This window comes from Quercus lobata, chromosome 8 (genome assembly GCF_001633185.2).
Source record: "Quercus lobata isolate SW786 chromosome 8, ValleyOak3.0 Primary Assembly, whole genome shotgun sequence".
Taxonomy (NCBI): domain Eukaryota; kingdom Viridiplantae; phylum Streptophyta; class Magnoliopsida; order Fagales; family Fagaceae; genus Quercus; species Quercus lobata.
The window spans coordinates 51,621,553-51,635,588 of NC_044911.1; the positions used below are offsets into that span (position 1 = coordinate 51,621,553).

At 31.9% G+C, this 14,036-nt stretch overlaps 1 protein-coding gene across 1 annotated transcript; it reads right to left on the reverse strand.

The window, feature by feature from the left end:
- Nucleotides 1-4,984: 4,984 nt before the first annotated feature.
- LOC115954905 (cytochrome P450 76T24-like) lies at nt 4,985-7,216 on the reverse strand. Its single transcript, XM_031072905.1, has 2 exons — nt 6,311-7,216; nt 4,985-5,696 (listed from the first exon to the last, which is right to left on the reverse strand). Exons 1-2 carry the CDS (start codon nt 7,208-7,210, stop codon nt 5,091-5,093), a joined length of 1,506 nt encoding a protein of 501 aa, XP_030928765.1. The 5' UTR covers nt 7,211-7,216; the 3' UTR covers nt 4,985-5,090.
- Between the last annotated feature and the right edge of the window lie 6,820 nt (nt 7,217-14,036).

Below are 14,036 nucleotides of genomic sequence, written 5' to 3' on the forward strand. Positions count from 1 at the left end.
TGAAAATATTGTAAAAATTTGTGAAGTTAGTACAATTGTACATATACATATAAATATTTAAAAGAAAAGACAAAAATAGCACAACCAAAACTGGCGTACTGTGGTTTGTGGAATAAAAAAAGAAGAAGCCTGATGAACAATGTTGTGAAAGTGTTGCGAAAAATTTTGTGGATGTAGCACTTTTTTTTTTCATAATACCTTTAGTTTTAGTTGTGGATGATTCTAGTATGATATTTTATTTTAACTTATAAGGAATTAATATATTTACAATTGCAAAAATATTGTGACAATTTATTGTGTTAACTAACATCTTAATTTATATATAAAATAAATAAAAAAAGAGTGGACAGGACGATATTACGCCGAAAAAAAAAAAGAGCAAAGAAAGTAGCGGGAAAAAAAAAGGAAAAGAAAGCAGCAACAGTGCAGAGGTTGAAACCAAAGCACTGTAGCTATAGTGCCAATTGAACAAACCAAATTGGCATTGTAGCAACTGTTCAAAACTTTAAAAATAAAATAATTAAATAAAAAAGGAAGAAAGAAGATAAAGGGACTCAATAAACCAAATGTGTAATGTAGGGGCATTGGTGCTTTTTAGATAGCTAATAGATTTTGGTCTTTATTTTTTGTTCTAGCCTCATCACACTCCTGGCTATATTAATAGTTGGCAAATGCATAACACTACTGCATAAATGTAAAACCCTCAAATTTGGATGAATGACAAACTTTGACATATGCCCACAAAAGAAAAACCCTTTGAGCATGCACGGAGAACGTGTGATGAGACTAGTTTTATTTTAATTCAAATTTTCAATCCTTTAAATTTTTAGGGCTCGTTTGGTAGAAGAGTTTGAGTAATGTTGTTTATAATATTTCGAAATACGTGTGGGTGAAAAATTGTGTAAAAAAATGTGTAATGTTATTTAAAAACTGAAAATGAGTTGTTTAACATCTCTACCAAACGGGGCCTAAGTGTCCTAAACATAGGTTAGTTTGGACACCCTTTAGGTTTAGTCAATTCATGGGTACATCACAACATATAATTTATAAAATTTGATGGGATTTTATACATCAATGCCCTTTATTAACTACTTAAATAACAATAACAAATTCAAATGCTATGTTGAAGCAAAATTTACAATTTAGCTTACTTCAAAATTTTGTATTTGTTGAAAATTGAGCCTCATTATTGCATTATGCGACTCATTGGAGAAAATTCAGTTATGTTCACTCGGTTGTTTGAAGTTTCTTTTTAACGGTTAACATTCATCCCTTATAGATTGGTTTCATGCTATAACATTCATCCCTAATAGATTGGTTTCATCCATAGCATGGGTCATCAAAACTGACTGAAATTTGGTAGGGTTTTATAATTGTATTTAAAAGAAACCACCTTTGTTTCTTGAACTTGAGAAATTAAGTTTTCTCACTTCATATTGAAGGATAATAAGACCGAATGAAAAGGAAAATACTTAAAATTGTGATAACTTCAGTAGAAGTTGAAGAATAAAAGATGTCACAAATTAAGTTTTTTTTTTTTTTTTTGCAAGTTTGGCATTCACATCAGTTCGTGTATAATAGAAAAAAGTATAAAATTTACACAATTTTTTCTAAAAATGATCCACATCAATATGTGTATAACTATATAAATTTACAAGTTTACTACAGTAATCATGTAAATTTACATAGAAACTATTCATTTGCATTTAATTGTTTATTCTTTCTTTATGTATGTTGAGAATGAAAAAAAAAGAATGGATGATGGTTGTTTTGTGTGAAGAAAGAGAAACAATTAAAAAAAATCAAGAAAAATTGATATTTTAATGAAATGTAATGTAAAATAGATAATCTAATGTGGAGTTTTTTGAAAAGTGAGTATTGCACATACTTTGCTACAACTAATACACATGTCATGTGGCGATTGAATTAATTTTCACAAGAACCAATAGTGGTCTCATGTGTAAGTGATGAAATCCAATTTTACATTGACAAATGTGTAAATTATATCAAAATGTGTAGCAAAATGTGTTTCTATAGAAGAACTCATGATTTGGTGCCTTTGTTTGCCGACGTGGCCCGTGACTCCTATGCTTTGGTAGTTTCTATTTTTTTTTTTCAAATATTTGTATGACTTAATGAGATTGTAATCCTGTGTTTCAGGTTTTATACTTTTAATTAACCATTTTTGAAATGATATTATCTTATTAAATAGTGTAATTATGGACTTCTACATTACACCATTATATTTATCCTCTTTGTTCACATCCTATAATCTTCTTACCCAAGCCCACCATTCTCATTAGGTTTATAGATATCCACTTGAGTTTTTATGTACAAATCACATGAGTTACCATCAAGACCCCCCCCACACCCCCCCCCCCCAAAAAAAAAAAAAACCCCCTAGAATCCCCACGCAAACAACATATTGTCGACCAAGAGGCTTATAGCTAAACCTAGTTAGCATCTTCTATTATTTCTAATGAAGATATTTATGGTTTAAATCTCCTACTTCCATTGTAATTATCAATTTATTATTATAATAAATAAATAAATAAATAATTATTGTTTCTTTGCCTCCTGTGTTTACCTTCATTAACATCTTTTCCTAGAATAACCTTAGCTTTGGAGCTAACATAACACTTGCTTCTTTAGAAGTATCTTATGTTGAGTCAAGAGTCTTGCGATTATCCCAAAAAAGAAAAAATCCCCATTATAGTGTAACAATCATATGCTTATTCCTAAATTGGTCTCTTTTGCAAGAGTTTTCTTTTGTGTATTTGCTTTTCTCACTCTCTTGCAAACTTTCTTTCTTCTTCACTATACAAATTGTAAGGTTGAATTTAATCAACCATCTTATTGGTTTTATTCTGTGCCAAATTTGCTTGTATTTCAGCATTTAGTAACCCTGTATTTAGGTGGGTTTTGTTGTAAGGGTAGTGAGTGAGATAGAGTGTCGAATGCTTAAGAGTGTGCAAGAAAACAGAGACTCGCGACTGAATCTCGTGGGTGACTCGCGGCTGCAAGCCGCTAGATGCAGTACACGTGCCAAGCATGCTAGAAGGTGAACAGTCATGCTAGCTGGAGCACTACAGGACAAAACAGGACAACTGGCCATACGATTATCTCGCGACTGGATCTTGCGACTCAGTCAAGTTGCGAGGCCAAGCTGCGAGCCAGCCCTGTTTTGAAAAACCTGACGTTTCACATTCCTCTCTCACCCTAGTATATATACCCCTTATTCCCGCAAAAGAATGAGAGCTTCTAGAGAGAATTTTGAGAGAGAAACCCTAGAGTAAAACAAGATTGATTCACCTACAATCTATACATTAGAGTCTCTCCAAATTCTTCAACTCTCTTCCTCTCCATTGTCAAACCCTTGAGAGGCATTTTACCAAAACCTTGTTCTTACCATATTCATTACTGTGAGAGGGCTATTTGATGTTCTGGGAAGCAGTTAGGAAGTAACCAATCTACATTGGTTGATGCTATGGTCTAGTAGTGGAATCCGGGAAGTTAGAAAAGAAAAAGGTTCGACGCAACCTCGTTTGAGCAAGAAGCTTAGAGGGGTTAGGTGCACTAGGTAGATTAGGCTTGGAAGGTCTATTGCTATCCATGTATCCCAACTACATTTTCTAGTGGATTGTTTACCGCTTGGAGGGCGGTGGAGAGGTTTTACGCCGAGGGTTTCGATTTCCTCTTCGATAACATATCGCGTGTTGTTTTTGTGTTTGCATCTTCCTTCCCTTTTATCTTTGTCTTTTATTATCTGTTGTGGGTTGAGATTTTAATTTGGCTTAGATAGTTTTTCCAATTCTATATTATAGCTTTTGTTCATTTTCCGCACACTAGTTGTTTGACATAAAGTTTGAATTGGTTAATTTGTAAATTGGGGGTCTAAACGTTCAAGAGTGTTTTACACTATTTGAACTTTCACAAATAATATACCATACTAATTACATGTTTTCTTTAGCCCTCTACTAATACTTTTATTTTATCTAACAAAGTTTTTCCTCTAAATTGGATTGGAGGAATCTCCTCTAATCTATTACGTGATCATTCATAAACACATTAACGTGTATTATTGAAACAAATCATATGAATCATTAGATAGATCATGTGACTAAAAGTACACATGGATCGTTTCATCAATTGTCAGGTTGTAACTTGTTCAAAAAAAAAAAAAAGAAAAAAAAATTGCTACATAATGGGTTTGACAAAATTTGGTTCCAATTGGTTGGAACTTGAAATTTTTTTCCTTATTTATATCAGATGGCAACTACACCATTTTTCTAATTAGAAACTATTTACCTCCAAATTGGTTTGGAGGAAAATTCCTTCAACACACTATGTGGTGATTAATAAAATCATCCACGTATACTTTTAGTCATATATCGTATTTGATAAGTCATTTAACTTATTTAAGTGATACACTTGAATGGTTTTATGAATAGGTTTTGAACGAGATTCCTCCAATCCAAAATTGAAAGTTTACAGTGTCTCACATAGCTATGGACTTACCTTTTGTCTTGTTTAGCTAGTAGCTAACAGATCTGATGAACTTTCGACTATCGCATTATTATCCATACAGGGGATTTAAGGAAGCCAGTACACAGCATATATATAGGAAACAAGATCCTGGCATTGACGTTATACTAGGAAGCCAAGTTAGCCAACAATCATTGAGATAGCACGGCGTTTGGTTAGAACTTAAGGTATAAAAGGTCAACATATTCTTATGAGTCCAATTTAAAATTTCACACATGGCTTTGTTTCTGTCTGTCCATATGGCCCAGAAATGATTGAGGGTTAATAGTTCACATGATTCACATTCAAGAAAATTGACTTTAATAGAATAAACATAGTCGCATGTCCACCCTTGTTTTTGAACAATTATTATATTATCTTTAAATTTTTTGTCACACAGCGTCAAGAAGTTTAAAATTTTTTTTTTTTTTTTTTTTTGGTACCAATGAAGTATGATACCATGCATACAGTGATCTTTGTCATGCTTATTGCTTACAGAAAATCCTAACATATATTAAACGATTCTACACATAGGCAAATATAATTGGCTACGAAAATAATAGAAGTTATAACCTGATGGGAATAGCCCGGAGAGGCTCAGACCTGTGTAAGGTGATTCCAAAGGTCTCACTCATGTCTATATCTTCTGGCTTCATCTCATCCGCAAGTCTCCAATGAAAGCAATGAACAAGAGATGCCAACATCAAGTGTACCATCTTGTTAGCTAATGGTAATCCAGGACAAATCCTTCTTCCAGCTCCAAATGGAATCAACTCAAAGTCTTGACCTTTAAAGTCAGTGGTGCGCTCTAAGAACCTTTCAGGCAAAAATATATTAGGGTCCGTCCATATGCTTGGATCTCGCCCCATTGCCCACACATTGACTAGAATTTGCGCATTTTTGGGCACAGTGAAGCCACACATTTCTACAACGGTTTCTGCCTTGTGGGGAACTAGGAAAGGTGCTGGTGGGTGCAAACGAAGGGTTTCTTTCACTATTGCTTGTAAAAAAGGGAACTTAGAGATGTCCAATTCTTGAACAAGCCCATCCTTGCCCAGGACTTTTTCTAGCTCATCTCGGGCCTTTGCCATTTTTTCAGGGTTGTGAAGTAACTCTGCCATTGCCCATTCAATTGTGCTTGATGTTGTGTCAACCCCTGCAACAAATAAATCCTGGTACAAAATAGTGTGAGAGCTATTTAAGAACACTTGATTAAGTTTCCTAGAAACTAATAAAGACAGAAAGTAATACTCTTATCATTTGCTTTTGATAAGGTTAATTCTAACAAAGAGTTAGGAGTACGCGACTACAATAAAACTAGTGAATAAACGGTTGGTTTTCCGTCATTCCTTGGTAAAGATTCTCCCCCCTCCTTGCAATAGGATTTCAGAAAGAGCAATTAAGAATTATGATTGAACGATTAAATTTATTAGTTTCTAACAGTTTATGATTTTTAGGTAAATGATAATTTATTTATAGCATCAAGCAGATGGAATTAAGTATGAAATCTCTCAAAATTTAAAGTCACACCATTGCCTGAAAGAAAAATGTTATACAGGTCTTGCATAATGAACTTGCTGTAGATACCACAACTTATTTATGGTTGAAAAGAAATAATATTCATGATTGCTTATACCGTATCAAAAAAAAAAAAAAAAAAAAATCATGATGGCTTATAACTACCTAAAGAGTATATCTTGGTACATAGTCTCAAGAGATGAGTTTAAAAGGCTTATATTATGGAATTCAATACCAGAAGCAAAGCTATAAGGAAGTTAGCTAATACCAGAAGCAAATGTTTGAAATCATCGCAGCTTAATTCTGAATTATCATCTTTAGCAAGATTGAGGAAGGAATCTAGTAAATCGTTTCTTGCATTAGAACCCTTTGAAGCTCTTAATTGTACTCGTTCATTGATGATTCCGTCAAAAATCTCGATCAATTTTCCATAATAAATCGTCATCCTTCGTCGTGCACCTTGTGGGTCAGCTAAACGAAGTACTGGGAAATAGTCTGCAATATTAGGCTTTCCAGCTAATTCCATGACAACACATACAAGCTCCTGGAAATCTTGTCCCGATAAATCTGAACTATAATGGGCCAAGTCAATGGAAAAAAATGTGTTTGATATGACATTAAGTACTGTAATGAAGGCTGCTCGACCAATATCAACCACTTTCCCACCATTGCTGCAAGATTGGTTAACATGGTCAAGTAATTCTTGCACCTTTTGTTGTCGAAGGGCTTGTGTGGCATCAAGTTGTTGTGGAGCAAATATTTGCGTGGCAGAAACTTTCCTGAGGTTCCTCCAACGAGCCAATGCAGGCAACCACACTATTGAAACCTTGTGGTGGTCAAATACACGGCCGGTGTCCGGGATAGTTCGGCCGGAGAAGGCTTGGTCATTTTTTTGCAGTGCATCTTTGGCTATGTCTGGAGAGGAAATGACTATGGTTGTTATGCTCCCTAGCTTGAGAGTCATAAGGGGTCCATAGGTTTTGGAGAGCTTGGCAACATCTTGATGGGGTTTGTTGCTCAACTCCAGGATGTTTCCGATGATCGGAAAAGGGTGGGGACCTGGGGGAAGTCTGGAAGAGCCAGACTTCCGGCCCCCTAGAGCGGAGGTGAGCACAGCAATGCATGCCCACACGATGGGAAGTATTATCCAAAATGCTTGGTGGTCCATTAACTCGAATTTGCTTTGTTCTTCTTGTCTTTGTACCTCGTGAGATATAAGAAAGCAATGGGTAAAAGATCAGGCTTAGTGTCCGTCAATGCATGCCCACATGATGGGAAGTATTATCCAAAATGCTTGTTGGTCCATTAACTCGAATTTGCTTTGTTCTTCTTGTCTTTGTACCTCGTGAGATATAAGAAAGCAATAGGTAAAAGATCAAGCTTAATGTCCATTTAAATATTGCTTATTTTGCTGAAAAAAAAAAAAAAAAAATTACTGTTCATGCGTGGGTTATTGTACATTTGCCTAAATGCACTTTTCATGTTCAATGAACAGTACAAGAGACGCTGGTTAAAAAAAAAAAAGGCAAATGCAACAGGAATAATCTGAATCCAAACGCTCACTTAATGTCTGTATGGTTAACTTATTTTTTGCCAACTTATTTTAGTATTCAATTTATTTTTTGTATTATCCATGGGTCCTACTGTACTTTTTAATACTCTTCATGTGTCCCACGGTACTATTTTAACTAACATTTACCTTTATTTACAGTATTTTCTGCAAAAAGTTTTCAATTTCAGCAAAATAAGTGGATCTTAAATAGACCTTTAGTGTGCGTTTGGCTCCAACTTTTTTTTTCAACTAACTTTTACCTTTATTTACAGTACTTTCGGTAAAAAGTTTTCAATTTCAACAAAATAAACGGATCCCAAACAGATCATTAGAATTGTGAAATCATTCTATTGTATTCTATTGTATTTTTATATGCGTAAAACTAGTAAAGGGAATTTTGAAGGGTTCCACAACATTTTTATAATGGTAAGTTGTTATTTGTTCTAATTTGAACATACTATTAAAATTATTTTTTTGCCTACCAATAACTAAAATTACTTATTTTGCCCATAAAAAATAGATAGTAACAATTTGCCACTTATTATTTGTTGTGAAATGCTATAGACATAATATTTCTTTTACAAATTTATATGAGTGTTGTTGTATGTGTACTACATCATGATATGAGGGCTGTAAATATGAGAGGTATGCGTGTAGTACAAGACATATATGTGATGGACAAATAAACCATAGTGGGCCTAGAGCTGGCGTGTACACTAACAATTAGATAGCAATAGTTTTTTACTTTCTCAAAGGCCAGCGTTTGGAGTCTTATTGGACCACATTTCATGCTTAGAGCATTCCCATTGATCGAGTCATAAATTTAGTTATTTGACACTACAAAAAGCTATTTTATTTATTTTACTTTTTCACTTTACAAAATACTCAACATCAATGGTTTTATTTTAGTTTCTAATACAATAAAATAATATATCCACTATAATAAATAACCATCACAACTGCTATTGCAGTGCGTTTGACCTTTTATTTATCTTCACATCTAAACACACTAACACACAACTTTGCAAAAAAAAAAAAAATAATAAAATAAATAAAAAAAATTCACAAAATTCTAATTTACAAAACCCATAAACAACCCAACATACCAAATCTGAAAACTGAAGAGTGCTGAGAGTCATTAGCTGAAAAATAGTGTGCAAGAAGAAAAATAAATAAATAAACAGCATGCAAGAGAGAAAGAGGAAAAGAAAAAAGGAAAAGAAGAAGATGAGAACGAGCAAGGGAGAGAGAGAGCTTGGAAGTGTAATAAAATACAATTTTTTGCTTTAGCTTTTTTGCTAGTGCACTACCATTGTAGCATGCTTTTTAGTATCAGTAGTGCTAAAAATAGCAATATAGTTTTTTAGCACCACCAATACTAATGCTCTTAAGGGGAACACCCTTATCCTCCTAGAAGAGGTAGAGGAATCCAACAGGTGGAAGTAAGAATTTTCCAAGGATTTAATACTTAAGCCTTAAACTGACTAATTACCTATCACTAAAAAAGTAAAATAAATAAAGAAATCTCAAATAGTCATTTATTATGTTGTTTAAGTAGTAAAAATATATTCTTACCGGTACCGCATTAGATTGTTAATTTTTTGTACTAAAATTTGAAATTACTTTAATATTTTCGTTGCAAAAATTATTGTGTACACCTTGATCCTCAGGGGCATAATAATTTCTTGATGTTTGCAAGTTGCTTAACAATCACAGGGCTTAACTAGACGTTCCTGTCTTTTTAAGTGTACCAAGCCTTTCATCTTCAAGGAATTTACTAAGAACTGAGAAAGTTACCTTTACTTTGTTTTCATGCCAGATATTTTCTTTAGAAGGAAATCGTGTTATGTGAGAATGACTTGCGTTTTGGTTTTGTCTACGATCTAGGAAATGATATTGCAAATTTATATATATATATATAAACAATTTTTATTTACAATAAAAATATAAGCCAACTAGAATATCTCCCCTAATTTTTTTTCTTAAAAGAAAGACACCCATATTTACTAGCTAGTTCACAAATATTAACGAAATCATAATTAAACCATATACTTTCTTTTTTTGATAAACATAAACCATATACTTTCAATAAACGAAAACAAAAGGATTTGTATCCAACTATAGCTTGGAGTTTGGCACAAAGTTTGGTCAAAGGTATATTAAGGTCGGTGTCATTACTCATTATTCATTACGGACATTTACAATTGGACTGTGATTTTCTTTAAAGAAAATTGCATGTGTGTTTTTTTTTTTTTTTTTTTTTTTTTGCATGGTTGTAACTTATTATCTTTCACATTCAAATTGTGAAGAAAGCTAACAAGCGGAGATGGAGGAGTTCAAAATGAAGAGAAATTGATTTTCTTGACTTGCTTATTCCATGCATGCTAGATTTTCAACATGTAGGTTATAGCGGCTTTTAAAGTCTTGTCTGAATTGTCTCTATGCTTCTTTGTCACTTTGTGTAGTATAGGTTTGTCCTTCACGAGTTCTAGATATGGCTCAATTATTCTACCGTATGCATGAAAGTGAACAAAAATGGCAAAATACCTCTTTCGTCCAAAAGTTCCAGTAAAATACCCTTGTTCTGAAACTATTTAGGAAAATACCTCTGTTTTGAAACTTGTTTTTTAGAAAATCGAGTTACTTGAAAAAAACTACATGGAACTTGAACTCAAGTTCCATGTAGGTTTTTTTTTTTTTTTTTTTTTTTTTTTTTTTTTTTTTTTTTAAGTTTGATTTCCTATAACTTGATTTTCTAAAAATTTAGTTTTTTTTTTTTTTTTTATGAAACTTATTTTTTAGAAAATTGAGTTTAAAATAGGGGTATTTTCCTAAATAGTTTTATAGCAAGGACATTTTGCTACATATTTTGAGCGAAAGGGGCATATTCCCATTTTGGCCCATGAAAGTGTATCTAATAAGTGTAGTATCTATCCCATAAGTGTATAAGCACTTTTTTTTATTAAAAAAAAAAAATTGTATAAGCTAGCTAGAGAGCAAATGCAAGTGTAAGGAAATTTATAAATAAAATAAAATTAAAGAGTGAAATAGAAGAGTAGCGTGTGCAGTAAAATGTCTCTAATATATGTTTTAAGTATCAGTAAATAAACTATATCAAGAAATTTTGTGTATTCTACTTGAGTGTGGTGACAATGTATTTGTTATTTTCTACTTGAGTGTTTAATTTATTGTTCTAAAAAAACTTCTGCAATCATAATTCTTAACATGTATATTTTTGTACATCTAGTTTCACATATCACTTTGGGACAAAATTGCCAAATGCCCATTTCGGGAAAACTAATTAGCATTTTGCCCTTCTTCCCAAACTAAATAGGGAAATGCCCCTCTTTTGAAACTCGACTTTTTCAAAATCGAGTTAAGCCCTATAGTGACGTTTTCAAGGACCTATAGTGACGTTTTTAAAGACCTATAGTGGCGTTTTATAACTTGATACTCATGAAATCGAGTTATAGGCAATAAAATTGCCTATAACTCGATTTCATGAGTATCAAGTTATAAAACGCCACTATAGGTTTTTAAAACATCACTATAGGTCCTTAAAAACGTCACTATAGGGTTCCAGAAATTTTTTTTTTTAAACTCGATTTTGAGAAAATCGAGTTTCAAAAGAGGGACATTTCTCTAATTAGTTTGGGAAGAAGGGCAAAATGCTAATTAGTTTGGCTAAAAAGGGCAGAAGCCCATTTTGTCCTATCACTTTGTTTCTGTTCGTCCAAATTGCCCAGGAATTCCTGGGGGCTAAAATATTACATCTAGTAATTAGCATTGACGTTATTATAACAAACACTGTTGCATCTAAGAGCAATAGAGCATTGATATTATACGAATAAACACGGTTGCTTGGCCACCTTGTTTCTCAACAATTATTATGTTATTTTTAAATTTAAATCTTGAAGTTTACTTTCGTTAATAAAAGCAACCCCACCGTTAGTGGTTTGCTGACATGTCCACATCATACTATTTCATTTGCTAGTTGAATCAATTAAATGGTGACATGTGTTATATTAACTATTCAATGTTATTAACTACTTTTTTTTTTTTTTTTTTTTGAACTCCAACGATAGAAAATATTCAATGTTATTAACTAAACTTAAAATAAATTAAAATAAACTTTAACAATATTTTTCTTTTACAGATATACCAATATATATTAGTATCAAATTATTTTATTTCTTTGCCAAACCGCAACGGTCTTTAGTTTAACTTTAACAATATTTTTCTTTTACAGATATACCAATATATATTAGTATCAAATTATTTTATTTCTTTGCCAAACCGCAACGGTCTTTAGTTTAGTATTGAGTACTTTGTATCATACTATTGAGTATTGAGTGGAAAAATCATTAAACATTACTTAGTCCTTAGATGCACCTAATTGTTTTTCGCATTATGATATTTCCAACTTATCCTTTCAAATGGGATAAAAATTTCTAACAAATTTTACCTATAAGGAAAAAAAAAAAAAAAAAAACTTTCTAACAAATTTCAGCCTAAAATAGAACAAAAAAAAAAATAATAGTAATAATATAAAACTCTATATAATAATAAATAGTACTATTAAACTATATCTACTAATAATATTTACAAGTAGATAAAATTTATTGGTCTTAATATAATATTTTCCGATTTTTTGGTGAATATTTCCCATAAAATTAATTAAAGTTGTTTGATGGTTGATGCAATTATTGATTATTAATAGCTCTCTTTTTTTCCTCTCTAATCTTTAAGGGCACCTTTTGTAGATTCAAGTATTTTAGAAGTGTTGACAAAATATTTTGTCATATGAATGTCACGAAATTCACAAAATTATGTTGATAGAAATCTTATTTCTAAATAATTTATTATAGAACTAAAATTTAATACAGAAGGCTATTGACAAAGTTGAGGGCTTCTTTTTCAACCCATTTAGTTTCAAAATATTGAATAAGTAAACTATAGATTAAATTTTTTTACTTATTAATAAAAATTCCACATATTGAAATGGAGTCATGCACGTATCATATCATATATATATATATATATATATATATATATGCGTTTGTGTGTGTGTGTATATTTTAAAGAGTAGCATAGCTAAAAAAAATGCAATAAAATTCAAATCCTTTGATAATGCTTTTTATATTTCTTAGGAAATACATATAAAAAAAAAAAAACTTTAGGTGTCTAAAGACTAATATTTATAAATTAAAAAAAAATAAAAAATTCTGGTCCTATTTGGTCTAATTGGTCTTAATTGTTCCACATCAGTCTAGTTTGGTTCTATTCTGTCCATTTTGTTTACTTTGGTCCACTTTGATTTTATTCGGGCCACATTGATCCTAATCGGTCCACTTTAGTCTTGTTTAGTCCGCTTCGGTCTACTTCAGTCCTATTTGGTCAATTCTGTCCATTTTATTCCTATTCGGTCCATTCATTCAACTTTAGTCTTATTCAGTCCATTCAGTCTTATTTGGTCCACTTTAATCTTATTCAGTCAAACTCAGTCCTATTGAGTCCACTTTAGTCCTATTCGGTCATATTTAGTCCACTTGGTCCATTTAGTCTACTTCGATCTATTTTGGTCTACTTCAATCCATCTTAGTGTCATTTCTATTTTCCATCATTTCTTGAGCTTGTTTATGTTATCTAATCCTAAAGACTATTGAAAAAGTTTTCAAAAATTGCTTTTGAACCAAAATTTTCAAATAACCCAACTTTCAATTGTGATGCTCCTAAAAGTAATTAGGTTTAATTAAGTTTTGTTTGGTTTGATGGACTAGACTTAGCACAACAAAACATAAGAGAAACAGTGGGTCCACTCCCGCAACCTCAACAAAAACATTTCATGTATGTGAAAGGCAGATGTTCTCCACAACTTATAAGCTAATTGGAAAATTCTAAATTTGCACATAGCAAGTTAAATTCCATTTCATTTGACTTGAAAATGACATTATTATGAGTTTCAGTTAACTTAATTATTATTATTAAATTTTTTTTTTTGAATAAAAGGTTTAAAGTTCAAATATCAATGTAAGAGACAGTAAATAATAATATTATAATAATAATAAGAAAAGAGTTTTATGTGCCATGCCCATATTTCATTACAACCATACGTGATAACGTGAAAAAGACTCGCGCTCCTTCTTCTTAACCACTTCATAGAACAAAATATTTTATCCCTTTAGCGTACAATACTGTCATTTAGGATTAAACAAAATAGTAATAACAACGACCTTTTTATTTAACAAAAAAAAATAGGCCTTCACCAATAGAAAATCAAATTGGTGTCACAAAAGTTGACTTGTTACAAGTCCCACTAAAGAATGATTTGGATCAGATTCGGTGCAACAATAATGTCCTAAACAATATCTTTGACGCATTACTTTTTTTTTTTTGAGAAAGAAATTTGACGCATTACTAGAATGTGATTTTAGTTATCTGA